This window comes from Elephas maximus, chromosome 24, assembly GCF_024166365.1.
Source record: "Elephas maximus indicus isolate mEleMax1 chromosome 24, mEleMax1 primary haplotype, whole genome shotgun sequence".
NCBI classification, from domain to species: domain Eukaryota; kingdom Metazoa; phylum Chordata; class Mammalia; order Proboscidea; family Elephantidae; genus Elephas; species Elephas maximus.
The window spans coordinates 29,155,787-29,182,803 of record NC_064842.1 but is presented as its reverse complement, the minus strand read 5'-3'; the positions used below and the strand labels follow the sequence as shown (position 1 = coordinate 29,182,803).

The following is a 27,017-nucleotide window of genomic DNA, read 5'->3' as shown; positions in this document are numbered from 1 at the left end:
TTCAACAGCGTTGGTAGTAAAATAATTAGGATTTGACTTTTTGAGATCAGCCTTGCTATTTGAAAACTGCTTAGCAAGAGTCACTGGAAATATATGTCACCTTTTATAACCCACATCAGATATGTTTAAAAACAAACAAAAGCCACAATATTGAACTGCTTGGCCCTGGTTTTGATTTCTGAGCCCTAAATTTTGGTTTCCCTTGATGTGGTATTTCACAAAGACAGGAAAAGTCCAATTATCCAGTATTTCAACTCAAGCATCTCCATCTGCCCTATCCAGTCCAATGAAGACGTTCTATTTTTTTCTTCAAAATGTCTCCCAAACTCATTGCTTCTCTCCCCAACATTATTGCAAGAATCACCTCATATCTGGATCACAGCAACCGCTGGCCTTCCTGACTCTTCCTCCTCCAGTCTAGCCTACATATTCCATTTCCAGGTGAATCTCCCTTGTATATTAAAGTTTGCTGTAATGGCACCATCAGTCATCACAGCTTTTGTATGTGCGTACATTACCCCCTTTAAACGTAGCACTTGCTCTCCCTGACCGTACAGTTTAGCATTTAATTCTTTTATGTCTTATTCTTACAACCGTGAAACTCTTCTCTACAGGATTACATCTTGTACGTACCTAACCTCTCATACGATGTTTGTGTCATTCTTATTTTGAGTGACAGATGTGGAGTTCCTGGGGGAAAACTCACACATCCTTAAGTGTTCCTAGAAAGGATGAGTGTTCAGTCCTGGGGAAAGTGCTACTTAGGACCAAAAACTCCTAAATAGTATGGAAAAATTAGGACTAGAAAGGTGAGGAAATGGATTTACAAAGAATGAAAGGCAGCATGTACTTGTAACCAAAAACCAAACCCGTTGCCGTCAATTCCAACTCAGAGCGACCCTATAGGACACAGTAGAACGCCCCCTAGGGTCTCCAAGGAGCACCTGGAGGATTCTAACTGCCAACCTTTTGGTTAGCAGCCGTAGCTCTTAACAACTACACAACCAGGGTTTCCAAATACTTGTAAAGGAAAATAAAATTGTTAATAAGTATGAAGGCTATGATTGTAGATAGTTAAAAAAAAAAATTAGCCTCATTGCCATTCGGAACTGGTTTTTAACCTTTTAGCGATCACGAACCCCTCTGAGTTCTTAAAATATAAGGACTTTTGATAGAAAAGTAGAGTGAGTTTTGCCAAAAAGTCAGAGGTTTCATGCTCCACCTCTCAGAGCACCCCTAGGTTAAGAAAACAAGACCACACCCTAAGTATTTCAAGTAAGAAAAAAGGTCTTGAGGAACACTGTGTAAGAACATAATTGTGTGCCATCCAATCGATTTTGACTCAGAGCAACCCTGTATAAGACTAGGAAAAAACAAACAAAAACAAAAACCCATAGGGTTTCCTAACCTGGAGCAGATGGCCAGATCTTTTCTCCATCCTGCCTCTAGGTGAGAATTTGCGTTTCTACCCCAGGTATAATCAATCATAATCCACATTTTAACCAGAGACTCAGGTGACTCTTACATGTAACCTCCTGGGAACTGTTAGAAATGCAAATTCTCAGCAGTTGTTGGAAGCCCTGGTTCAAACTGCTGACCTTCTGGCTGGCAAAAAGGTCAGCAGCCAAGCGCTTAAGTATTGCAGCACCAGGGCTCCTTAAGGAACATATCTATATTAAGTTTATCAGATTATTGAAAAGTAGCTTGCTAAAATGTCATCTGGGTGACCAGGTATAGACTTAAGTCAAATTCTAATAATTCCAGGAAATTCTCAAATCCTCTGGAGAAGCTGGGCTGAAAAGGGACGGGGGGTGGGGGGTAGAGAGGAGGGAGGCAGGCAGGTGGACAGAGAATCATTTCTCTATAGCGCAGTGTTTCTGTAACACACCATTTAGATGGTATCAAGAGTTCCCTGAAAAACAGTTACATGATTAGTTAAGACTGAAAACACTAAAGCAAAGGAAGTAAACCAGGTGTGTCTTCACAGGCCTTTCTAAGTTTTTTAATAATCTAACATTATGTATCTCTAAGAGGACCCTGGGTGGTTCCGTGGTGAAGCACTCTGGTGCTAACCAAAAGGTTGGCGATTTAAATGCACACAGCGGCTCGCTCCCCTGAAGAAAGACCTGGAGGTCTGCTCCTGTAAAGATTACAACCTAGAAAGCCCCGTGGGTCAGTTCTACTCTGTCACGTGGGTCGCTCTAAGTCAAAATTGACTCGAAAGCACCTAATAACACGAATTCTAAGAGAATGTGATGCATAGCATTTCCAAAATACATTTGACAATAAATTCCCAGAGCATTTCCAGGGACACCTCCAGGTATTATAGAACACATTTTGGGAAACACTGTCCTACAGATTTTAAAACTCATCCCTTAAAATTAAACTAATTCTTGTGAAAATAAAACGTCTATTATGGATTGAATTGTGTCCTCCCAAAAGATACTTAAATCCTACCCCCCATTACCTGTCAATGTGACCTTATTTGGAAATAGCATTTTTGCAGATTACTTAACATGAGGTTATACAAGCAATCCCAAGCTTACAACATATTCGAGTTAATGATGAACTGCACTTAAATGACCGTGCTTTTTGTGTGTATTTTTTTATGTATGTATAGAATCAACTCGACAGCAATGAGTTGAGGTATATTAAAAAATATCTAAGTCTATATGGAATGTTTCCAACCCCCAAAGACAAAGATTGGATTTATAAAGATACTGATAATAAAAGGCAATAATAAGGGGGGAAAAAAAGGTTATTTGACTTACATCAGAATTGACAGGCCATCAGAACAGAACATCCTAAGTTGAGGGCTATCTGTACTGGAATAGGATGGGCCCTGATCCATTATGACTGGTGTCCTTACAAAAAGGAGAGATGCGGACACAAACAGGGAAGAACGCCATGTCATAACAGAGGCAGAGATTGAAGCAATGCATCTACCACAAGCTACAGACACCAAGGACTGCAGGAAACCATGGGAAGCTAGGAGAGAGGCATAGAACAGATTCTCCCTCACAGTCCTCAGAAGGAATCAAGTCAGACAATACCTTGATCTCAAGACTCCTAGGCTCCAGAACTGGAGGAGAATAAACCTCTGTTGTTTTAATCTACCTAGTTTGTGGTATTTTGTTAGGGCAGTCTTTGGAAACTAGTACGGAGCCATTTGCAAAGATGCTTAAAATATATATATTTGGGTTTTTCTGGCTTAAAAAAAAAAAGTTTTTCACTTTAAAGTATTTTCTTTTGGTATAAAGTCAAATAAATAGGGTAAAAAAAAAGTCCCCCAACTATCATTTTTTAAATTTTGAGGTAAAGCAGTGGTCCTTGCCCCAGATGCATATTAAAAGCACTGGAAACCTTTAAAAAGGCTCTGAGGGTGGGGACTGAGCACTATTTTAACGGTGCCCAGGTGATTCTAATGTGCAGTGGGGTAGAGCACACTAGAGTTAAGCATGAGACCTACTATGTAGGTCCGATTAAATTGAAAGACAAAAAATTAAATAATTAAAGGGCTGCTGGTAATGGTTTCAAGTGTCAAAAAAATTTTAAACTTGATTTTCTTTAGACAGACCTCCAAGTCATAAGAAAAATATTTACATTCAGACTCAAGCAAAATAGTATATGCAAAGATGTAAGAAGCCTAAAAAACTTATTATCTGGTTAATGGAATTTTAGTTTTTGTAGGTAGAATATTCCCTTTATTTTGTATGTCAATCAACCCCTGAGATAATACTTGTTGGCTATATATGTTCCAGTCAGTCATCACATACAGAAATGAACTAAAATTACTTAATTTGTTAGAAACAAAATCAAGGATTCACAAACTATGGCATTTTATTTCAGCGCCTTTGCTTACATTTGTACAATATATTACATAATTCTCCATTGTTTGCAGATTCTAATATATACTTTATAGCTTTTATTCTATAAGCTTTTTCTTCAATGTTTTGCTGTCAACAAATCTTTACAGTCCTGTACAAATTTGAGTAACTTGAAACCATTTTCAACAAAATTAGTTACTGTAAGCACACACTACAAGACTGAAAATGCTTTTCTTAGAAAAGTTGAATGTAAAGGATTCTGACACGTTAGCATCTACAACGAAACGCTTTGAAATTCTCACATCGTATTGGCAGAAAACAAAACATGCCAGCTCCATCCAAAAAAAGTACACAGAACTACAATTAAAACAGTAAAACAGTCTGTACAATAAAGTACTGTGTATTAACAGTGCCAGGTATTAAATAGCTTGAATGAACACATCCGCAATATACAAATGTCTTACAAAGGTGTAGAATTAAATACAAGTGCCAACAGAACAGATATTGGAATCATACAACATAAAGTCAATACAAGTGAAAACAATTTCACGTTCAGTTTGGATTTTATACAAAGCATTTAATTTTTTAGGCCTACCACCCGGATTAGCTATTTATATTTAAAATAACAACCATCCTGTTGGAACAGTTCATATCAACAACCTTGAACCATACTAATACAGTTGACTTGTTCCTGAAGTCCTCTCATTGAAGCTCATAATAAAATAATCAATACAAATGAATTATCTGCATTTAAGGGAAAAGAAACATTTACAAGAAAACACAAAAATATAACTGTTATAATTCATTATGAATAAATATACACTTTGAACTGGCTAAGTACAATCTTTATACATTGTTTTAAGATTTAATACAGTTTATTAGCCATTTTCTTTTTTCACACAATGTATTATATCAAAATTAAAAAAAAATACTGATTCATAGAAAAATGGCAAAGTACAGTAGTTCCATTCCAATTTGAAGGGGCATGAAAAGCCACTGCAAGACCATTTCGCCTAATTCAAACCTGTAAACATGTTCAGTCTTTTTTAAAGAGAATCTGAAATATTTGGTTACCAGGACTGATGTCTGATATCCTGTTAACTGCAGGTTTTGAATTTATTACATGTGCTTGACTTATACAATTAAAGCCACTCTAGGGTGACTTGCTTTAAAAAACCATTAGCTTGTACAAATGAAAATAGGTTTTTTTTTTTTTTTTTCATAAATAAATGGAAAAATATCAAATGTTCCAGCTTTAACAAAATACAAGGGAATACATATACAGTAAGTTATCTTACCATGTTCTGGCCCACCCAATATCTATGCTTACTGTATTGTCTCTACAGGCAGTGAAAAGCCTCCATTTGCCACAGTGGAAGGCCTTCAAGTTACCAGACATACAATTCCCAGACAAGTTGGAAACAATTATTGCTTGAGGAAAAGCAGTTCATTGTACTTTTTCTTCATAAAAAAGTGCACTTAAGTGCCAAGTCAGCTTGTCAAGAAACAATTTTAAATATAAAATAGTGCTTGTCTGATTTTTTTTTGTGCCACTGTGCAGTATAAAAAAGACGTGGCCCTCAACAGCCATTAAGTGCAAAGTGCATTGGAAAGTCCTGCTGTCACCTGCACTCAACTGACATTCCATTTTGTGATGCGCTGGACATAGATGGTTCAGCTAAAGTTAACATAACAGCAGCTGTTATGGAACTGGATGAAGGTGAAGATGAAGATGAGGATGTAGCAGCACCTAAGGAAAAGGGAAACCAAATCAAAAGCTTAATAAAAATGATATCCAACAACAGAAAGAAAGCACTATAATTCTTAACTAAAATTCTGTTGAATTTTCACAATTATTTAGCTTTACAATAAGAGCAGTCAATTTTCTCAGCACCATGATGGAAAGAAAGGAAAACCTGGCTTAGCTCATGACAGTGCCAAACGACAGGAGAAGTAATGAAAAAGGCTAGGCCAGGGAAGGGCTCATGCACGCATTAAGAAGAAAAAGGATCATGTCCAGTCTAGAAACCAAAACCCATTGCTGTTGAGTCAATTCCAACTCATAGGACAGGAAATAAAATATCATTAGACCTTTTTTGGTAATAACACAACGAATGTCAAAAAGAACTTTGAATCCAGTAGGAAAAACCTGTAATTCACACAAAAATCTTTTCCTCCTAATATTTTTAATTTTTAAATAATCCGTAAGTGTTTGCATTTTCTTATTAATTTAAAAGTGAGAATGGAAGGTTATCACTTCTTAAAGTTGAAACAAATAGTTAAACTACTGCATTCTCTACTTGGTTTACAAAGCACATGACATACTAGTTACATTAGTTATTTTCCTCAGGGGAATTCTTTCAATGTTATCAGTGTTTGGGGGGTGGGGAGGGAAATATAAAGGCAAATGCATGCAAGGTAAAAAAAAAAAAAAATTCATTTAATGCAAGGGTATAAACTGGAAAAGCAAGTCTCCTGTTCTCCCAAGTTCTCTCCACTGTTAGCAGCTGTTTCAGTCTTCAAAACTCTAGAATAAGGGTTGCAAATTACGGGGCCAAATCTGCCTTCCACCCGTTTTTGTAAATAAAACTTTATTGGAATACAGCGATGCCCATTTGTTTACATATGGCCTATGGCAGATTTTACAAGCACAATGGCAAAGTTGAGTAGTTTCTACAGAGCCTATGTGACCCAAAAAGCCTAAATTTATTCTTTCCCTTTACAGAAAATGATTGCAACCCTCTTCTAGAAGACTCTTCAGAAGAATCTAGAGATATGATTTGCAACTTTAAAATAGATATAGCTCCACTTTTAAAAATACAAGTGGAAGCAAAATGTACTGTTTAACTCAATTTTTTTTACTCTACATCTAAAGACATTGTTCATATTGGTGCATATACTTCTCTCTTTTTTTCCCTCAAAGATGAACAGTATTCTGCATTTATAGAGTATGTAACTTAGTTTCTAGTTTTTTGCTGTTACCAACAACAATGCAAAGAATATTTTGTGCGTTACAAATAAAATTTTAAATGCCTATTTTACCTTGTATCAAGGCAATATATCATTTGATCATTCAATTTAACAATTTCTATCTGCTATTATAAATACTGGAGCTCCTGATGGCACAGTGGTTAAGTCATACAGCTGCAGTTCAAATCCATGAGCAGCTTGCTCTTTGGAAACCCTCTGGAGGCAGTTCTACTCCGTCATTTAGGGTCACTGTGGGTCAGAATCAACTAAATAGCAATGCTTTTTTTTTTTTTTTTTTAAATAAATACTAACATGACCAACTTTTTTGTGGCTACATATTTTTTGTCGGGGCCTGTTCTTACAACCGAAATTATCTAGTTTTCCAAACATGTGGTCAAGTTGTTTTCCAAGATAATTGTGCCAATGCTTTCAGCAATGCATAAAGATATGAATTTCACCACCCTTTTCCTTTCCTAGCATTGGTTTTACTTGTAAATACCTTCTGCTAAGAATGGTGCCTTGTTTGATTTACGTTTCCTTGGTAACCAGGATGAACATTTTTCTGTTGATTACTTTAACAGCATTTCCTCATTTCTGATCTGACTTTTAATGTTGACTCCCTAAAGACAACATCTATTTACCAGAACCATTCACTGCAGAATTTGTGGTGACCAGACCTACAAAACACTATTTTGAAGAAACTATTTCTAGATAGATGTTTTATTACACAGGAAACTCCTATAAAAAAGCTGAGCCTACTTAAGAGTCAGCAGCTCTAGTAAAAGCTTTTAAACAGTATGCTAACTATAATTGATTTTTAATTATTTTTAAATGGCTACATAGTATCAATCATATAGAACTCAGGCTCCTTCCTTTGACAGGATGCTTCTGTATATACTTTCTATACATTAGCATTTAATTTCTCCTCAAATACTCTGTAACTTAGAGGGATGTTTGCCCGCCCCACAAATTAAGAAGTCTAGAACAACGAAGGGGGTGAGAGTTAAAGGGGTACCACTGACACCAGAACAGGGAAGTAGGAATATTGGTTTGAAGGAAAAGAAAATGAAAGTGCTTCAGAAGGACATAAGGAAGGTAATCATGAAAAAAGAAGAGGGACATGGAGGCAAAGCCATAAGCTTAAAATATGCTACACTGTCTTGCCTGTGTCCCCCTCCTGCACTGTCCAATCTCTTTGCTCCCCTTCAGAGCAAAACTGAAGACTTTTGTAAGGTCACAGTCTTTCTACTTCCTCACCTTCCACTCTCCTTTCAACCAATTGAGCTACTATCTCCACTACTCACTGAAAATGCTTTTGACTCCAACACTGTCAAGTCCATTGACCACTTCTCTGAACTTCCAGTAGCATTTGACACAGCAGACAGCTCCACTTCTCAAACACTTTTTTTCTTGATCATCCTCACCTGGTTTTCCTCCGCATTCAGGGCTATTCCTTTGCAAGTTCTGTCTTCTCCTTCTCAGTCCTACTCTAAATGTTAGCTTCTTCCAGTTTTCCTCTTCTACTCACATTTCTTTCCTAGGTGATCTACTCCAGTATTGTGGCTTTAAAAAATACTTCCAGTAAGTACTGTACTGTAGATATGCCAATTCCTTGAAAATTATCTCTAGTCCTGACTTCTCTTCTGAGCTGCAGGCTCACATATCCAACTATCTACTTGACATCCCCGCTTGGATGCTTAACTGGGCATTTCAAACCTAGGATGGCTAAAACAGAACTTTTGATCCTTGTGCTCCCCGACTCACAACCTATTCTTTTCTAGGTCTTCTCCCATTTCTGAACATGACACCATGTATCCAGTTGTTCCAGCCAAAAACCTAGAAGTGATCCTCAGTTCATCCACCACATCTAAACCAAAGCTAGTGCCGTTAACTATTAATTGCTCTCCATCTTCCTTGCAACCATCCTGGTCCATGTCATTCTCATCTCCCACCTGACTACTGAAACAGGCTCCGTAACTGATCTCACTGTTTCTACCACTGCCCATCTAGAAACTACTTTCCATAAGGCAGACAGTGACCTTTTAAATAAAACTACAAAGAGATTGTGTCACTACCTGTTTAAGACTTTCAAATAGCTGATCATTTCCCCTGGAGTAAAATTTAACTCCTCATCCTGGCCTACAAGGCCCCACACTAAGTTTGTCTCTGCTTACCTGAATAACGTTTCTACCACTTCCCACCACAACAGCTTTTCACTATCTGAAATTATCTCATTAGAGTTTGTTTTGTAGATAGTAAGCTCTATGGAAGTGAACACTGTGATTTGAGGTAATTTTGAAGACGGTATTTCAAGAATCCACACAAGGTACACTAATACAGAGAAGTTCTGATTTTCTACTAACTGAGTGCTAACATTTATTAAATGATTATCATGCACCAGACATTGTTGTAGGCAAACTACAAGCATTACTTCTTTTACTTTTAGCCATAAACCTGAGGTAGATATTATTTTTTCATTTTATAGATGAGGAAAATAAGCAAAGCAATTACAGAACTCACCTGAAGATACAGACATAAACCTGCGAGTGTAACTGCAGAGTCATAAACTCAGGTTCACGTTTAAGAAAAGTAAGGTAAAAACACTTACTTTCTCTCTCCTTCTTCTTTAAACGCTTTCTCCTCCGATCAATGGAAGCTACTTCAGATTTCAATGACAGATAATGTTTTCTAATTTCCTGCAGTTTTTCTTGAAGAATTGTGATGCGTTCAGCACTTGTCATATTTTCCAGGTCCGCTATGAATTAGAAAGTTTCATCAATACGTATTTTTGAATAAAAATTTAATATATAAAAGACAGAACATACAGCGTGGTTGTAGAATAAGGTTAAAGAAGATAAACTAAAAAACTAAGGCTTCTAAATACTTGTTTGCTAAGTTTTTTTTCTAGCCTAGAACATTGCTTGGCACATAATATGTACATAGTATTTGTTGAGTGAATGAATTAATTTGTGCAGAATCAAAGGCCTTACGACCTGAACATTGTGTCCTGCCACAGTGTATCATTAAAAAATTACATGTAGAAATAAGACTGGAAAGACACCAAAATTTAAAACTGCATTTTTTTTTTTAACTTCTATTGTGCTTTAAGAGAAAGTTTACAAACCAAGTCAAATGCTGATAAAAAAACCTTAAACACACCTTGCTCTATACTCCTAGTTGCTCTCCCTCTAATGAGACAACACACTCCTTCCCTCCACTCTCTATTTTCGTGTCTATCTGGCCAGCTTCTGACCCCCTCTGCCCTTTCATCTCCTCTCCAGACAGGAGCTGCCCACCTAGTTTCATGTGTCTACTTGACCCAAGAAGCTCACTCTTTACCAGTGTCATTTTCTATCCCATAGTCCAGTCCAATCCCTGTCTGAAGAGTTGACTTTGGGGATGGTTCCTGTCTTGGGCTAACAGAAGGTCTGGGGACCACGTGCTCTGGGGTCCTTCTAGTCTCAGTCAGACCATTAAGTCTGGTCTTTTTATGAGAATTTGAGGTCTGCATCCCACTGCTTTCCTGTTCCCTCAGGGGTTGTCTGTTGTGTTCCCTGTCAGGGCAGTCATTGGTTGTAGCCGGGCACCATCTAGTTCTTCTGGTCTCAGTCTGATGTAGTCTCTGGTTTATGTGGCCCCTTCTGTCTCTTGGGCTCATAATTACCTTGTCTTTGGTGTTCTTCATTCTCCTTTACTCCAGGTGGGTTGAGACCAAGTGATGCATCTTAGATGGCCGCTTGCTAGCATTTAAGACCCCAGACGCCACTCTCCAAAGTGGGATGCAGAATGTTTTCTTAATAGATTTTATTATGCCAATTGACTTAAATGTTAAAATTGTAGATATTGAGTGACAGGGACTGTAGCTGAATTTTTCTCTTTTACCCACTTTTTGTTTTATTTTTTACATTTTTTATGAGTATGTTTAACTTTAAAATTGAGTAAAATGTTTTAAAAAGCTCTAGAGCGATTTTCAATCTCCAGAGGATACTTGACATACTTCTCTGTGTGAGAAACTCTAGTGTAACCTTTTCTTTTTTTCACAAAATTTTTATTACGAGAATTTCTCACATATACAAAAATACAGAGAGTAGTGTAATGAAGCCACAGGTTGCCTGTCATTCCGTTTCAATAATTATCAATTAACGGCAAATTTTGTTTTATCTATGATGCCATCCATTTCCCACCCATAACATCAGATTATTTTAAAGCAAATTTCCAATAACATACCAGAAATACATACTGAGTGTTTGTGGTTTAAGGTCTTAACTGCCTTAAAATTTTTCTTCTAGGAATATGTTTATTCAACTAAGGTCTATGCATTAAAAAAAAAAAGCATTGCAGTTGGTTAATATGCCTCTCAAATTTGGTATAGCCTCTTTTAGGAGTTACTATGATCAATTGCAACCCTTATCTACCACTGGTTGCATTGTAAAATGATACAACCACTATGGAAAACAGTGTGGTGCTTCCTCAGAAAACTAGAACTAGAACTACCTTAAGATCCAGCAATCCCACTTCTAGGTATACCTTAGAGATCTAATAGAACAGACACAGACAGACATACGTACACCTATGTTCATTCTCGATACCAAAAAGATGAAAACAACCTAAGTACCCATCAACAGATGAGTGCATAAACAAAATGTGGTACATATATACAATGGAATACCACACAGCCATAAAGAATGGTGAGTCCTTAAAACATCTTTTAATGTGGGTAATTTGGAGGAAATTATACTGAGTGAAATAAGTCAATTACAAAAGGATAAATACTGTATGAGCTCACTCTTATAAAAAGACAAGAATAGGTATACATACAGAGAACAAAGTTCATTGGTGATTACAGGGGGATAATCTCTAGATAGTAGATACTTGTTATTTTTGGTGACGGGAAACATACACTGAATGTGGGTGAAGTGTGTACAGCCTGACCTAGGTAAACAATGTCACTAAGATGCACACAAGAAAAAAGGGTCTTTTGGTAACTGCTATGACATATATGGGAGCCTTGGTGGCACAGTGGTTAAAACACTTGGCTGCTAACTGAAAGGTTACTGGTTCAAACCCATCAGCTGCTCTGTGGGAGAAAGATGTGGAAGTTTGCTTACATAAAGATTTACAGCCTTGGAAATCCTATGGACATTTCTACTCTGCCCTATGGGGTCATTATTAGTCAAAATCAACTTTGATCACAATAGGTTTTTTGTTTTAAATGGCATATATGAGGAGCCTTGGTGACAAAGTGGTTAAGCCCTTTGCTGCTAACTGAAAGGTCAGCAGTTCGAACCCACTAGTCACTCCACAGGAGAAAGATGTGCCAGTCTGCTTCCGTAAAGATTACAACCTTGGAAACCCTACGGAGCAGTTCTACTCTTTCCTATAGGCTCGCAATGAGTCAGAATAGGTTCAATGGCAATGGGTTTTATGGCATGTATAATTTTGTAGCACCAACCAAAAAAATACATGTGCGGGTATATATGTATGTATGTAGGCATATATGTGTACAAAAAATATACATAGGTAGGTATATGTGTGTATATATAGGTGTATGGATGCTTGCAGCTGTTTCTTCTCATTTTGAGTTGTGTCACATCAGCAAATGAAGGTCCCATCCACATCATTAAGGTCGGCTCCACTATGAGGAGGCAGCTCTTCCCCAATCGTCTTCTGAGTGCCTTCCAACCTGGGAAGCACATCTTCCCATGTCTCTCTCTGCTCACTTCTCTCTTTTATATCTCAAAAGAGACTGACTCAAGATACAACCTAATCTAGTAGATTGAGTCCTGCCTTATTAACATAACTGCCTCTAATCCTACCTCATTAACACCATAGAGGTTAGGATTTACAACACATTGGAAAATCACATCAGATGACAAAATGTTGGACAATCACACAATACTGGGAATCACGGCCTGGCCAAGTTGACACGTATTTGGGAGGAACACAATTCAATCCATGACATTGCACCCCTTGCCCCACCCCCAAATTCATGTCCTCAACACATGCAAAACACACTGACCCCATGACATAGCAAAAGTCTTAAATCAACTCCAAGTCCAAAATCCAAAAATTCCTCTGCATCTGTGAAATCCAAAATACAAGTTATCTGCTTCCAAAGCACAATGGTGGAACAGGTACAGGCTAGACATTTCCATTACAAACGGGAGAAATTGGAGGGAAAGAAGGGATACCAGGCACCAAGCAAGTCAGCAGAACACATTACATTAACCCTCAAGGCTTAAAAATAATCCTGTTCTCTGAGACCATTTAGACAATGGTCCTGCCCTCCAAGCTCTAGGTATTGGCCACACTCTCTGGATTCTGGGTGGAGGGCCCTCAGCCCTGGGTTTTGGCTCTGCCTTCCAGGCCCACTGGAATGGCAATTCTGCTCCCTCAGCTTTGAGCAGCCCCATTCTCCTAGTCCATCTGAGTGGTGACCCTACCCCCTCAGCCCCAGCAGACCCTGTTCTTCTGCCCCCTCAGCTTTGGGCAGCAGTGGATCCAGCACCCTCCTGCTTGCACTCATAAGCAGCAGTCCCATGTTTCAGAACCAAGTTGGTGAAGATATGACTCTTTGAAATCTAGGAGGCTGTGGCTCCTGTGTTCCTTGTCTCTCCAGCTTCTGCTCCCTGGTTCCTTGGCCTCTCAGCCCTTTGGGCCTAACCAACCACATCTGCCCTGCTGGAGGAAGTGTTCCAAAGATCTTTAGCTCCACCTATAAGTGCCAGAGGCACCCCACTCCGTCAGAAAGCCTCCTGCCAAAGACACTCAGTTTCCTTGCTCCTTCGGTTGGCTCCAGTGCTGTCTAACACTGGTCTCCTGATTCTGCTGCAGCCATTTGTCTGCTGCTGCTTCTCGCCATCTGCACCATCTCCAGTGTAACAGCTCTCCTCACTTCCTTCTGCGTCCTCATCAGAATTGTCTTTGATGTCCATAATTCCACCAAAAGTCTCTTCAAGGTAATCTATGCTTTTACTATTAGTCACTTTAAAACTCTTCCAGCCTCTATCCATTCACAGTTTCAAAACCTACCACATGATAGGTATCTGTCAGAGCAGCACTCCACTCCTGGTAGGAAATTCTGTCTTCATCATCTAGTACTGCTATAACAGAAATACCGCAAGTGGATGGCTTTAACAAAGGGAATTCTATTCTCTCACAGTCTAATAGGATAGAAGTCCGAACTCAGGGTGCCAACTCCAAGGGAAGGCCTTCTCTCTCTGTCAGCTCTAGGGGAAAGTCCGTGTCATTAATCTTCCCTGGTCGGGGAGCTTCTCAGCTTGGGGACCCCTGGTCCAAAGGACATGCTGTTCTTCTGGCTCTTGTTTCTTGGTGGTATGAGGTTCCCATGTCTCTGTTCACTTCTCTCTTTTATATCTCAAAAGAGACTGACTTAAGACACAACCTAATCTTGTAAATTGAGCCCTGCCTGATTAACATAACTTCCTCTAATCCTGTCTCATTAATATCATAGAGACAGAATTTACAACACATAGGAAAATCACATCAGATGACAAAATGGTGGACAATCACATAACACTGAGAATCATGGCCTGGCCAAGTTGATACATATCTTTGGAGAATACAATTCAATCCATGACATCTCTTAAAAGCTTGTGAGCTGCCATCCAAGATACAACTATTGGTCTCTATTCATCCAGAGCAAAAGAGAAAGAAGGAAACTAGAGATTCAGAGAAGAAATTAGTCTATAGGACTAATAGTCTACACAAACCACAGCTTCATCTACCCTAAGACCAGAAGGACTAGACGATGCCCAGCTACCACTACCAACTGTTCTGATGAGGGCAATCATAGATGGATCCTGATAGAATGGATATTTGAGGAATGGAACAGACCCACAAATTCTTAAAAAATCTAAATATCCTGGTCTGGTTGAGACTGGAGGACTCCCCAAGATTATTGCTCTGAGATACTCTTTTAACACTGAACCGAAACTATCCTGAGGTCATCTTTTAGTTAAATAACAGGTTGGCTCACAAAATAAACAATATCATCCTTAAGTACTGCACTTCTTTAAAAAATCTATGTAAGACTAAACGGCCAACAGTAAATTTAAAAATAAAGATAAGAAGTTACCCAAAACCAACTACCACCAAACTGATTCCAACTATAGCAACCCTACAGGACAGAGTAAAATTGAGCCACAGGGCTTCCAAGGCTGTGAATCTTTATGGAAGCTAACTGCAACATCTTTCTCCCATGGAGTGCCTGGCAGGTTCCAATGGCTGACCTTCAGGTTAGCAGCCAAGCCCTTTAACTACTGTACCACCAGGGCTTTTTGATAAGAAGGTAAGGGGGCAGAGAAATTAGCTACTAGAAATGGAACCACCAGAATGGAAAAATGAGAGTGTTCCATGCATTGTGAAGAATGTAACCAATGTCACTATACAATTTGTGTAGAAATTGTTGAATGGGAACCTAATCAGCTGTGTAAACAAACATTTGCTGAAAACACACTAAAATACTTATTAAAAAAAGAGTAACGAGGTTGAATTTTTCTACTTGATGTAGTTTTAACACAGGCACTTACACATCTGAAAACTCCATTTGTAAACTTTGGGCAATCGATGACTTGATTCCTTTAGCTCAGCATCCTTATCACCATTCTTTCCACATTTTCCGGGAGACTGAGTCCTTGCAGGAGATTTGGTACTATGAGACTTCATTCCGGCGGAACCTGATTTCACTGGCTGGGTCTTAGTTACACTTTCACCAGCAGAAAGTTCTTCACTATCACTACTGTTTGCTAAAAGAATAAAAAATAAAAGCATTAATAAACATCAGAAAAGTAACGAAGAATTTCTGTCACAAGTTTTTGGTGGACAATTTTAAATTAGCCATTTAAATTTACTACTACCGTAAACCATTTCCTTTGTAGACCCCGTCTAGGAAGCTGGAAAACCATCACTTACAAAGACAGCAGCATCTCAGTTTAAAAAGTGTACACCTGAACTACTGATAATAATTTTTAAAAAGAAATCACTCAAACTAATCTTTCATTATACTTGTCAGATTGTCAGATATGGAATAATTATCTGAAGGACTTTCTGTTCTAGTATGTTAATATGTAAACTAGAATAGAACATCTTTTAAAATGATTCATTGTAGAAACTTAATTTTAATACTTTGGATTGTGTATACATCATGTACATGTAACATTTTTCTACTCCTTCAGCCACAAACAAATGATACACAATCAAATCATGCTCAGTAAAGAATTCTTTGGGGATAGATGCTAAATGTACGATGAATTTCTTAAGGAACTCCTACATCATACCTTGTTAACTAAAATAAACATCATTTTCACCCCGATAAACATATTCAGTAATTTATAAAGAATCCAGAAGTCAGTGTAATAATTATATTCTTTACACCTGCCTCTGCTGATTAAGTTTCAGTACTAGAATGGAAATGCTTGACCTTGACAGCTTACCGTGTAAACAGGTGATGGGATTAGTATTTCTAAAAATTACCTCTTTCTGGATACAGAGTATTAATTTTAGATTCCATTAAGAGTTCATTCACTTTACTAAACTATTCTCAGAGAAAGTTTTACTCATTCTGATTCACCATGGCATAAGCTCAATAATTAAAATGAGAGAATACAATCAACCATTGTATCTCTAAAGTACATGGATATGTTAATTGACTTGTTGAAGATGAACCCTCTTAGTAAACATCATTTAAATTGTAAAATCTTGAAGACAAAAACATCTCAGTGTAATAAAAATCACTTTAAATATCCTCTCAGTTATACCAAATAATCGACGATCAATTTGGTATATATTTACTGATACTTCGTTTAACAGCAGCCACCAAAAAAAAAAATCTATTAGGATCTCAAAGCCTAAAAAGTATCCCAACTGGCAAAGTAGACGCCAACTCCTCCCACTGTGTTGTTTTGGGAATAAAGAAACTCCACCACTCTGTCACAGGTATCTTAAACTAATCCCATCCCAGTCCCCCCACTGCTGCTCTGAAATCCCTGGCAACTCCTAGCTAAGCCACCCAAGGCTTGGCCCCACTCTGATGCAGTGGTCTGCCTCAGCCTGGCTTTCATGGCCCTCTGAGCACAGCCGCCCGGGGCCCCGAGGGATGCCATATTCACCGCCTGGAAGTCATATGGGCTCAGCAGAACCTCGGGGAGCTGGCCGAATAACCCTTTTCTGCACTGAAGTGCAGCCAAGCCGGCTGATAGCAAAGGTCAGGCAGTGGAGGTGGCAGGAGTCTCCTGGAAGAGCAGCAGGAGGTCAGTGTGGGACACCTGAAAAAAAATTCTTTACATATTTTCTGCTTCTCACTTTGTGTCTACAAAAGAGAGATAAAATGTGCAGCTCTCAGGAGAAATACAGTATATATATCTCTGTAGGTTGACAATCAGAGTCATAGCTAAATTAAGGCTTTAGCTGGAGCATACTTAACAAAAATACTTGTAGCTGCTCTCAGGGCATATAGTTTGGGGTACTAAACAAAGATATAAATGTAGTTAGACTGAAATTCTTGGAATTATAGTTCTAAAAGTATCTGAGTTATTTTCTTCTAGGCTGATGTTGCCCTGAAGAATTACCAATTTCATTGTCATAAAAAGGATTTATAACTGAAGCATTTTACAATGTGATACATATAATGGCAAATGGAAAGGACTGTACAACACAAAGATAACATAAAGATGTTGATGTTTATATTACACTGGCTCAGTATCGTAAAAAAGGAATGTCTGTTCATCAGCAGTCAATACTACTGCTGAATATTGCCAAACTGCTTCATCTTAGAATTAATACTGAGGGTCAGAAGACTCTGTGACTTTTTTTTTGAAGGAAAAGATCACATCAAAATATTGAACTACACCGTATCCTGAACACCCTTTTTTAACAGGAAAAAATACATGTATCAGCTTTTATTTTTATATTTAAAAAATTAGAGGTTTCACACTTACTGCCTTTTCCCTTCTTTTTGTTGTTCACCACTGTTGCTTTATGGCTTCTTTTCTGCTTTTTTGATGCGCTTCCTCCACCTTGAGCATCTTTCACTCTTTTCTGACCTGTACAGGCTATGATGGGAAAAAAATTATTAAGCAACACAAAATATAAATCAAACCTTCCCTAGGTTTAAATTAATACCACATTTTATAAGCATGGAATAATTTCAAAACTACACATTATAAGACTCATAGATTATCACAGAAATTAACTATAAATATTTTATATTATCATTAATAAAGCTGAATGATTATATGTACAAAAATAGGGCTTTTTAAAAAATCAAATAAAGTATGCATATACTTCTTTACAAAATCAGATATAAACTGCAAATAGTTCTCAGTAAAGTACTGGGAGTATATGAGTCTAGTAATTAAAAAACAGGTACATGCTGAAAATAAAAACTGAAATTTGTTAAGATTCAATAAAATCAAAATATTAAGATTTAATTACAGATTAAAATATTAATGATATATATTATAATGATATTAATATAATTTTATGATGATATTATTGGGATAAATTTTAGCAGTAATTCACACATGGTTATTTTACCAATTTATTTATTTCAATAATCACTTAGCTCCCAGGGCACTGGTCAACACGTACACACCATGTACAAATCCAGCACAGCTGTTCATCTTCGTGGTAAGAAATTTTCTCAAAACATTACAGATGTCTCTCTTTTCTTCAAGGACTAGCCCAAGTCTTACATCTTCACTAAGACCTTCTCTGATGCCACAGTCTTTGTTAATAAATCACTGCTCTGAACTATAACATTTACCTACACTGTTCATTTGGTTCTTACCATCTGCTTTGTTTCTATATTTTTCTAATTACATGTATTATCTCCCAGATTATAGAGTAAGCTCTTTTTTCAGAGACTAGTAGAGTCCTATCTCTAGCTGGTTCCAATGCCAAATGCTATGATGATATGATATAAATTTTAATAAAATTATGCCATGTTTGCTACAAAAAAAAAGTTTTTTGATCCTGTTAAGAATGCTGAAATTGACCTTAAGTATGTAAGATGTGACTTCCCTTGTCAAAAATGGGATAGGCTATCGATTGTTTGCAACTTCCTAGACAGTTGGTTTTTTCTTTTCTTTTTAAATGAGTCACATCTTATTTATAACTTTTTCTAATGCTATTGTAATATAACAACTTCAGTGAGACACAAAGAAGGTGATGAAGATATTGACTGTACAGAAGCACAGAATCAAAAAAATAACTGCCAGCCTCCTCTCTAAGATAGTGCCTTTCGTACCTATATGTAAGCTACATCAGAGCGAAAAACAAAGTTTAAATAGTAAATTTTACGTTTTTACCTAATATAATGTCGATTTTCCAATATTAGTAGGAGATAATTTTATTAAAATGAGGTCATGGGGAACAGGTACTTAAGAATTTATTTCTAAAGAGATGTAATTCTTAAAAAATACTGTACAAATGCTTTGATTTGATAAAACAAATGGTCTCTCTTACCCTAAATTTGGGACTGGCTCTGAAGTTCCATACTTTTTAACCTAGTCAAGATTAAAATTCAAAAGGGCAGCACTACTTAGTCTATCAAAAGATATGGTATCTCTTTTTATATGTATTTTAATCTTTCTTAAGATATGAGGAGCGCGATAAGGATACAACCTCTTAAGAATTATAATTATTAAAACTTTGTTATATCATTGTTGGAAGCCTTTCTAATTTCCTATCATAAAGGAATCCTTAATTTTGGATTACTCTATTCACGCCTGGATATTCATTTCAATGAGATAGTATGGCACACTAATATAGGAGCTGTACATGCGAATGTGGAAAAAAAAAAAGAACAAGCCAATTGCAACTATATTTTTTTACTTTATGATTTATAAAGATAAATGTCTTAAGTCAAGATTTGTGTGAGAAAACTTAGAATTATGATCTAGATCATATCGCTCTAAGCTTAGCTAAAAGAATCTAAATCTTAGCATACTGAAATTTGTTATGTTATATGAAATATAAACCCTAGTGCTCTCTATCTTCCCAGTGAAAGGAATGTGTATTCCAGAGCCAAGTGTCAGCCCTGCATATATTGACTTAAAGGTACTTGAACCAAGTGGTTTATAAGACAAATGACGACAGAAGTATAGCTATGGCACCATCAAAAGGCACTAATACTTTTGGAAAGTACTAATTTGAATTTCCACTTTTAACAACTACACGGAAAATCAAAAAAGTATTACTGTAGGTTATTAACATATACATTTGGTCCTTCAATTTGGAAGCTATGCATCTAAGAAAGCATCAAATTCCTTTACAAACTCACACAAGTTAGTCAGGCTTGAAAATCAGTTTGACACGGTTGTCTGAGGAAAGCAGTGCCTGGACAGTTGGTTGCTCCAAACCCCTACATACAGTATTTGGTTAAGGGTGGAGGGGTCTGTCAATAAATCAAAATGTTTGTGAGAAACTGCACATTACAATTGCAAAAACAACGTTACAGAAATATATTTAACTGCTCATGCCATATAGTCAACCAGTGTATAATGAATTTCCAAATAGGTTTGGATTTGGGCTTGGGTGCAATTTCTAGGATGTGTTCTGGTACACTATGAAATGTCATGGATGGCTCAAGCAAAGAACATTAAAGCTTTTTCAAGCTTTTAAATGCATTCTACTACTCAAGTTACCTTTTAATCTCCATTTTTACCATGTTCACACAAGTACTTCACTTAAACGTCTCATGTTGTAACAAGAGATACTGCGAAACCATTACACATTTAAGAGGGGATATCCTAAAATAACTCAACATATACTTTCTCCTTCTCACCTTTTTCAGGATGTTCTGGTTCTGGCTGATTACTACTGCTGGAGCTCACACTCGCATCAAAGCCTGTTGGTGAGCTATTCCCTTCAGACTGGAGGTCTTGGAGCTCCCCTGCAACACTATCCACCTCAATTGTGCTATCAGTTTCACTCTTGATACTTCGAACTTCTTCTTGGTTTGGAGCCAATGTTTCTGATACTGTTACAGAAGATTGCTGCCGACTGGCTTCCGTTACAGTGACTGATGAAGGTGATTCTGGTGTAGTAGGAGGGGTGTTGAGCACTGAATTACTGCCACTACTTGGAAATTCTGCTTTTTTGTCACTGACTTCCACTGTTTTATCCTCAGCAGGTTTACTATCGACACTGACTGGTAGTGGTTTTTCTAGCTCTGCACTGGGTGAACGACTCTCCTCTTCTGCTACTGTCTGCAGCGGCTCCTCTGCTGCTGCCTCCTCAGGAGAAGGATGGGGTGGAGAAGCTGCAGCCTCCGTATCAGAGTCTGAAAAAAGTTCTTTCAGCGTTTTTTTAGGCCACTGTCCCTGAATACTTGACCAGACATCTTTTCGATCTTTAACTCTGCTGTTCTGAAGTCTTTCATCAGAGTTATTTAAAAGTTTTATCCTTTTTTCTGCCACTTCTGAAAATCCTGAATAGAAACCAGTTGTCCGTAGAGATTTTCTTTTTTCCTCCAAACCATTATATTTCTTAGTTGGTGTCATCTTTGCTTTTGATTTTTCTTCTTCATCTTCATCTGAAGAGCTGTTGCTACTGTTTTCTATGCAAAGTGATTCTTTGTTCTTGACCTTCTCTTCCTTTTTGCCAGGTGATCCAGTTTTTAAACATTCCTCTGTATTGCAATGCCTTCTTTTACCACGTTTTACCTGTGGTTTTGAAGATTTCTCTGTTGTGTCCTTCTTGACATCCTTTCTCTTTTTTGCAATTTCATCCTCTTCTTCATCATCAGTATCTTCCGATAATCCTTCTACATCTTTTCTTAATCTTTCTGGAGATTTTGATACTGGTTTGGATATTACCAAATCTGCATGGACTTTGTTTTCTTCTAGCAAAGATGAACTGTTCTGTTCCTCTTTTGAAATAAGATCATTTCTGCTGTGGGCCAAATGATCAGTCTTAGATTCTTCTTTGCCATTACTGTCCAAGTCCTGGGCACTTGTCTCATCTTCCTGCTCACTGTCCTCAGCAGAACTTTCAGAAGCTAGAAAAAAAGAAAAAAATAGATAATTATAAGAACACTAGCAATGTCTCCTATGTTCATAGTCACCTTAGGCGCTAGGTTTTATCTGTATTTTATAGGTAAAGAAACTGAGGTTCAGAGAGGTTAAGATACTCACCCAATGATGGAAATGTTCTATATCATGACTGTCGTGGTGATTAAACTACTGTATACTTTTTGCCAAAAGGCATCCAATTGTAAACATGTAAGTGGTGAATTTTACTATGTGCAAATTATACCTCAGTAAAGCTGATCATTTAAAAAAAAAAAAAGGAATTTTCCCAAATTTATATGAGTAGGAAGTAGTGAAGTCAGGATGTAATCCTAGGTTATTCTAATTCCACAGTCTGTAGTCTTATAAAATTGTGGCCTTCATTTTCAATGTAATAATGACAATTCAAAGATTTATCAACAATGGATTTTCATGATACTTTAAAAAATGGACACGATTAATTTAAATAACTCATACCTTATATAAAAATATTTATAGAAATTACTCCTTAAATGTTCATTGTAGTAAATCAATTAAGCACAAAAATAATAGCTTTTATTATTATTTTAAGAAAACATTTATTGAGAGATTACTACATGCCAGGTACCTTGATAGGCTTTGCACAGATCATCTCATTCAATCTTCACAATAACCCTATGAAATCTACGTTATCACTAGCCCCGTTTTACGGTTTTGGAGTCTGACATTTCGAGATTAAAGTGCCCATGGTCAAAAAGCTAGTTCAAGTTGAGATCTACATCTAAGTCATTTGACTTGAGAAATCAGAATTTTAATTACGGCACTGCATTGACAAATCCATGTATGTTCTTCAGCTAAGTTTGTAAAATGTAAAAAAAATTGAAACAATTAAAAAGGTTTAAACATTTAATCTTTTCAATGTGTTGTTGCATGACAAAGCAATACATAGTTACAGAAACAATTTTAGACTCATAATGAAAAGCCAACAGTCCCCCCTTCTCCCACTCAGCCTCCAAAATCAACTACTCCAAAGTTTTATAACTATTTCCTCTGATAGTTATTGCCATCTTTGAATAATATACTATTTGTTGATTTATGAAAACTTCAGCCTGCTATGAGCAATGAGGACTTTTCTCTTCCCCCATTCTTTCTATATATAATTAGTTTTAGTCATTGAAATATAGTATTTATAATATATGTAAATATGGTTTACTACAAAAGTAAGTAGAGCACTTGACAAATTTTCCTTTTGTGTATAGCATTTTATTTTTCCAAGAGCTTCCCATTGCCTTTCTTTTCTGCATACAATATCTTCCACATTTTTTTCAATTGCTCCATTAAGCATTCTATCCACTTCCCTCTTTTTCACCAAATCTCTCTATATTGGAGACCTATTTTCTACTCCAGCTGGTTGGCTGCCCTCTGGGTCTGCTCTCTAGGTGTCATCCTGAGAATTTCCTTCAACGTTTTCTCTTGAATTACATGAAATGAATCTCATAATGAATTAAATGGATCTCCTAACTTCTTTCTTGGTTTACTCTCATGCTGTGTTGGAGCATACCATCTAGTTGTTGTTGTTGTTAGGTGCCGTTGAGTCTGTTCCGACTCACAGCAACCCTATGCACAACAGAACGAAACTATCATCTATTATCATCTAGCAGTTTCCTAAAAAAGCACATGGAAGATAAATATTTTTTGTTCTTGATGTCTGAATATATCCCTATTTCAAATTTTATTGTCTGATTGACAGCTTAACTGGTTACAAAATTTCAGACTGAAATTATTTTCCCTCAGAATTTAAAGACACTGCTCCTTCGTAATACTGAAAACACTGTTCTCATTTGGTTTCTCATTCCTTTGTGGCGTTTTTTTTTTTTATTCCCGTTAGTTTATAATTTCATCATAATGTACTCTGACATGGCTCTTTCTTCACTACTTTTATCAGGCACCTGATGGGCACTTTCAACTTAAAGATTTTTGTCTGTCAATTCTGGAAATTTACTTATTTGCGAATTTCCTTCCCTCTGTTTTTATTGTTCCCTCGTTTTGTCTTCACTGTTCCTAGACTGATACTCTATGTCACTTATCTCTTCTCTAAAATTTCTACCGTTGCTCTTTTTATACTTCCTGGAAATTTTTATCAACTTTAAATTCTAAGCCCTCTATTAAGTTTGAATTTCAAATTTTAATTCCAAGTTTTTCCTGTTGTCTGATTATTTTTCATTATATCCTTTTCTTATTTTACGGATGCAATAGGTTCTCTGATATTACTAATAATTAGTGAGATTATTAATAGTTTACTTTTGTTACCTTCTTATCTGTTTCCTCACGGTGGTTTCTTATGTTTGCTTTGGTCTTTATCTTTTATGTTGGAGCTTTTCTTGATTCATATTCAAGGGTGACTTACCAAAACCTGTGTTGGTAGGATTTACTATTGAAAAGTTTTCCGTTAAGGTTTTTGATCAAGGATCCAGTTTACTCTAGGGGGCTTCCTATGCCAGGATGTAGAAGATTTTTCTCTGGGGCATTCAATTTCTCCACAGAACTCCAACCCACAACCTACTCTCTATCCTGTTCCCAGCATATCTCATGCAAACGGGATAAACTCCTAGTTGTCTGTGTTCTACACTCACATGTGGAATGAAATTTTCTTGATATATACATATGCATACATATGAGCAATAATTTTTAATTGGAAATATTTGAGATGCCTTGAATTTCAATTGATGAGCAAAAATAAAAACTCGGCAAAGAAAAAATATAAAGAAAAGAATATCTGAAATCCCGATATGGATGTTTCCTGTCAAATTTTTTATAACATGAAAAAAACAAATACCTAAACTAAATAAATAGATATGGATGTGCTAATATGGGAAGAGTTGTAACATTTATTACCAAGTGAAAAAAAAGCAGGGTTCGTATGATCACATTTGTATGAAGACTTTATATATATAAATACACACACACCCCACGGTATATCTAAAACCCGTTGCTGTCGAGTTGATTCTGACTCATAGGGATCCTATGTAGGACAGAGTAGAACTGCCCCATAGGGTTTCCAAGGAGCACCTGCTAGATTTGAACTGCCGACCTTTTGGTTAGTAGCCGTGACACTTCACCACCACACCACCAGGGTTCCCCTATGGTATAAAGAATGGTATAGTGGTACATAAAAACAATTTCTGAAATAATATAAACCTTTAAGAAGAGGGAAAACCAGGAGAGAACAGCAACAGAATTTGTAAGGCAGAAAGCAAATGGATGAATGAAACAGACCCAAGAAAGCTAAATCTCAAGCCAGCAGTGATGGGAGCGAGAACCAACCCAGTTTGCCATACAATCCTCAATAATAACTGGCTGCACCAAAAGTACCTGTTAAATTGAAAAAAGGGGGAGGGATTGGGCGAATACCTTTGACACGCAGATTCCTAGATTCTTACTCCTATTCCAGGCTGATTGGTGACTACCCTCTATAAGTTTATTCTCTAACGATGGTAAAACAGAGGGTTTCTGGCTGGGAGATGATAAGAACTGTTGAACGCAAATACAGCTGTGATGCTGAAACCAGGGCGGTTAAGTGAACATATGCTAAGACTCCCCCTTTCCTACCCCTTTCCTCAACTTCTAAAACCCGTTGCCCATCGAGTCAATTCTGACTCATAGTGCCCCTGTAGGACAAAGTAGAACTGCTCCCATAAGGTTTCTGAGCCTATAAATCTTTACAGAAACAGACTGCCACATCTTTCTCCCACAGAGGGGCTGGTGGGTTTAAACGGCCAACTTTTTTGGTTAGCAGCCAAGTGCTTAACGACTGTACCAGGGCTCCTTCCTCAACTGCTAAGACTTCCCTTTTTCCAACCTTTTCTTCAACTAGGTCATGGAATAGTAGAAGCCAGTCCTTTACCCTCCCGCCAAGAGATTGGGAGCCTCTTCTCTCTGGAATCCTAAAGATCTGACATGGAGGAACTCCCAGTAAAACTCAAAGTTAACAAACCCTAGCCACATGCCAGAGATTCTAAATCAGTATTCAGTCTTTTGCTCATAATCATGAAAAGGTAGCCAAGAAAAAAAAATCTTAGCAGGGAAGAGATCAAAACAATAAAACAGAAAACAACAAATTGGAGGTAAAATGACCATGCAAAACAAAACTTAAAAAAATGACAATATTCTTCGAACAATAAGATCGTGTGAGGCTGGCAAAACACTGTACCCATATTATACAAGAACAGAATAGTATAAAAACATGCAGAAAATAAGAGCGCTCAAAAATTAAAAACATAGCAGTCAATAAACATTACAGCATTCAATAAAAGGATTAAAAGACAAAGGTAAGAAAATCTCTAGGAAATTAGAAGACAAAGACAGAAGAATGAAAAATAAACCAAAAAAAGATAAGCACATTAGAATGTATTTCAAAAGATACAATATCTAAATCATGTACGTCAAAAATAAGGGAACAGTAAACATACAGAGGAGGAAATAACAAAATAATTCAAGAAAACTGCCCAGGACAAAAAGACAGGAGTTTCTAGACTAAACGAGCCTACCAAGGATAAAGCGCAATGGATGAAAACAGATCCACGTAAGGCACACGTCACTGGAATTTTAGGACATCAGAAACAAACAGTCTTGGAAATTCCAGGGAGAGGGAGAAAAGCAAAAATCAAACAGTAAAACAAGTCACATACAAAGAATCAGGAATTTTAAGAACTGTCGACTTCACAGAAGCAACACTGGAAGCAAAAAGACAACCAAACAATCCCAGTAAAATACTAAAGGTAAAACTTGCAACCCAGACAAACTATGATGCAGAATAAAAATATCTGCAGACTTGCAGAGTCACTAAAATTTACCTTCCCTGTAATGCACTTGTTCTTAAGAAGCTACTGGAGGATGTGCCTCTATCAAAATGAGAATAAACCAAGGATGGAGGGAGAGGGTAATAGATGAGATGCAGAAAACAAAGGAATTAAAAGAACTATGTTGAAAAGACTCCTAGAATGGGATCGCTCTAGGAAGACAGCTGTGCAGCAGATGTAGAAGGAAACCAGTCCACTCTAGTGCAGTGTTACTCAAAAGAAAGTTGTACTAAGGATTATCAACACTAAGATGCCTGCTGACATTATTCAGTCTTTGAAAGCCCAGGGGAACCTAACTAGATTCTTAGATGTAGCTTGTTCTGACAATGTGCTGCTGATAGAATTCCAAC

At 37.1% G+C, this 27,017-nt stretch overlaps 1 protein-coding gene across 5 annotated transcripts in view; it reads right to left on the bottom strand.

Moving 5' to 3' along the window:
- Positions 1–3,830: 3,830 nt before the first annotated feature.
- The window catches only part of ARID4B (AT-rich interaction domain 4B), a 185,072-nt gene continuing 161,885 nt past the window's right edge, over positions 3,831–27,017 (bottom strand). For 4 of the 5 annotated variants that reach the window (XM_049868572.1, XM_049868571.1, XM_049868574.1 and 1 more), the window contains 5 exons: positions 20,605–21,819; positions 17,756–17,869; positions 15,350–15,565; positions 9,406–9,552; positions 3,831–5,577 (listed from right to left, as the gene is read on the bottom strand). In XM_049868572.1, coding sequence (XP_049724529.1) covers positions 5,450–5,577; positions 9,406–9,552; positions 15,350–15,565; positions 17,756–17,869; positions 20,605–21,819 — 1,820 coding nt within the window. In that variant the 3' untranslated portion in view covers positions 3,831–5,449. Of the gene's footprint in view, positions 5,578–9,405; positions 9,553–15,349; positions 15,566–16,927; positions 17,084–17,755; positions 17,870–20,604; positions 21,820–27,017 lie in introns of those variants that run through there. The other variant, XR_007515305.1, reaches the window with a different exon arrangement.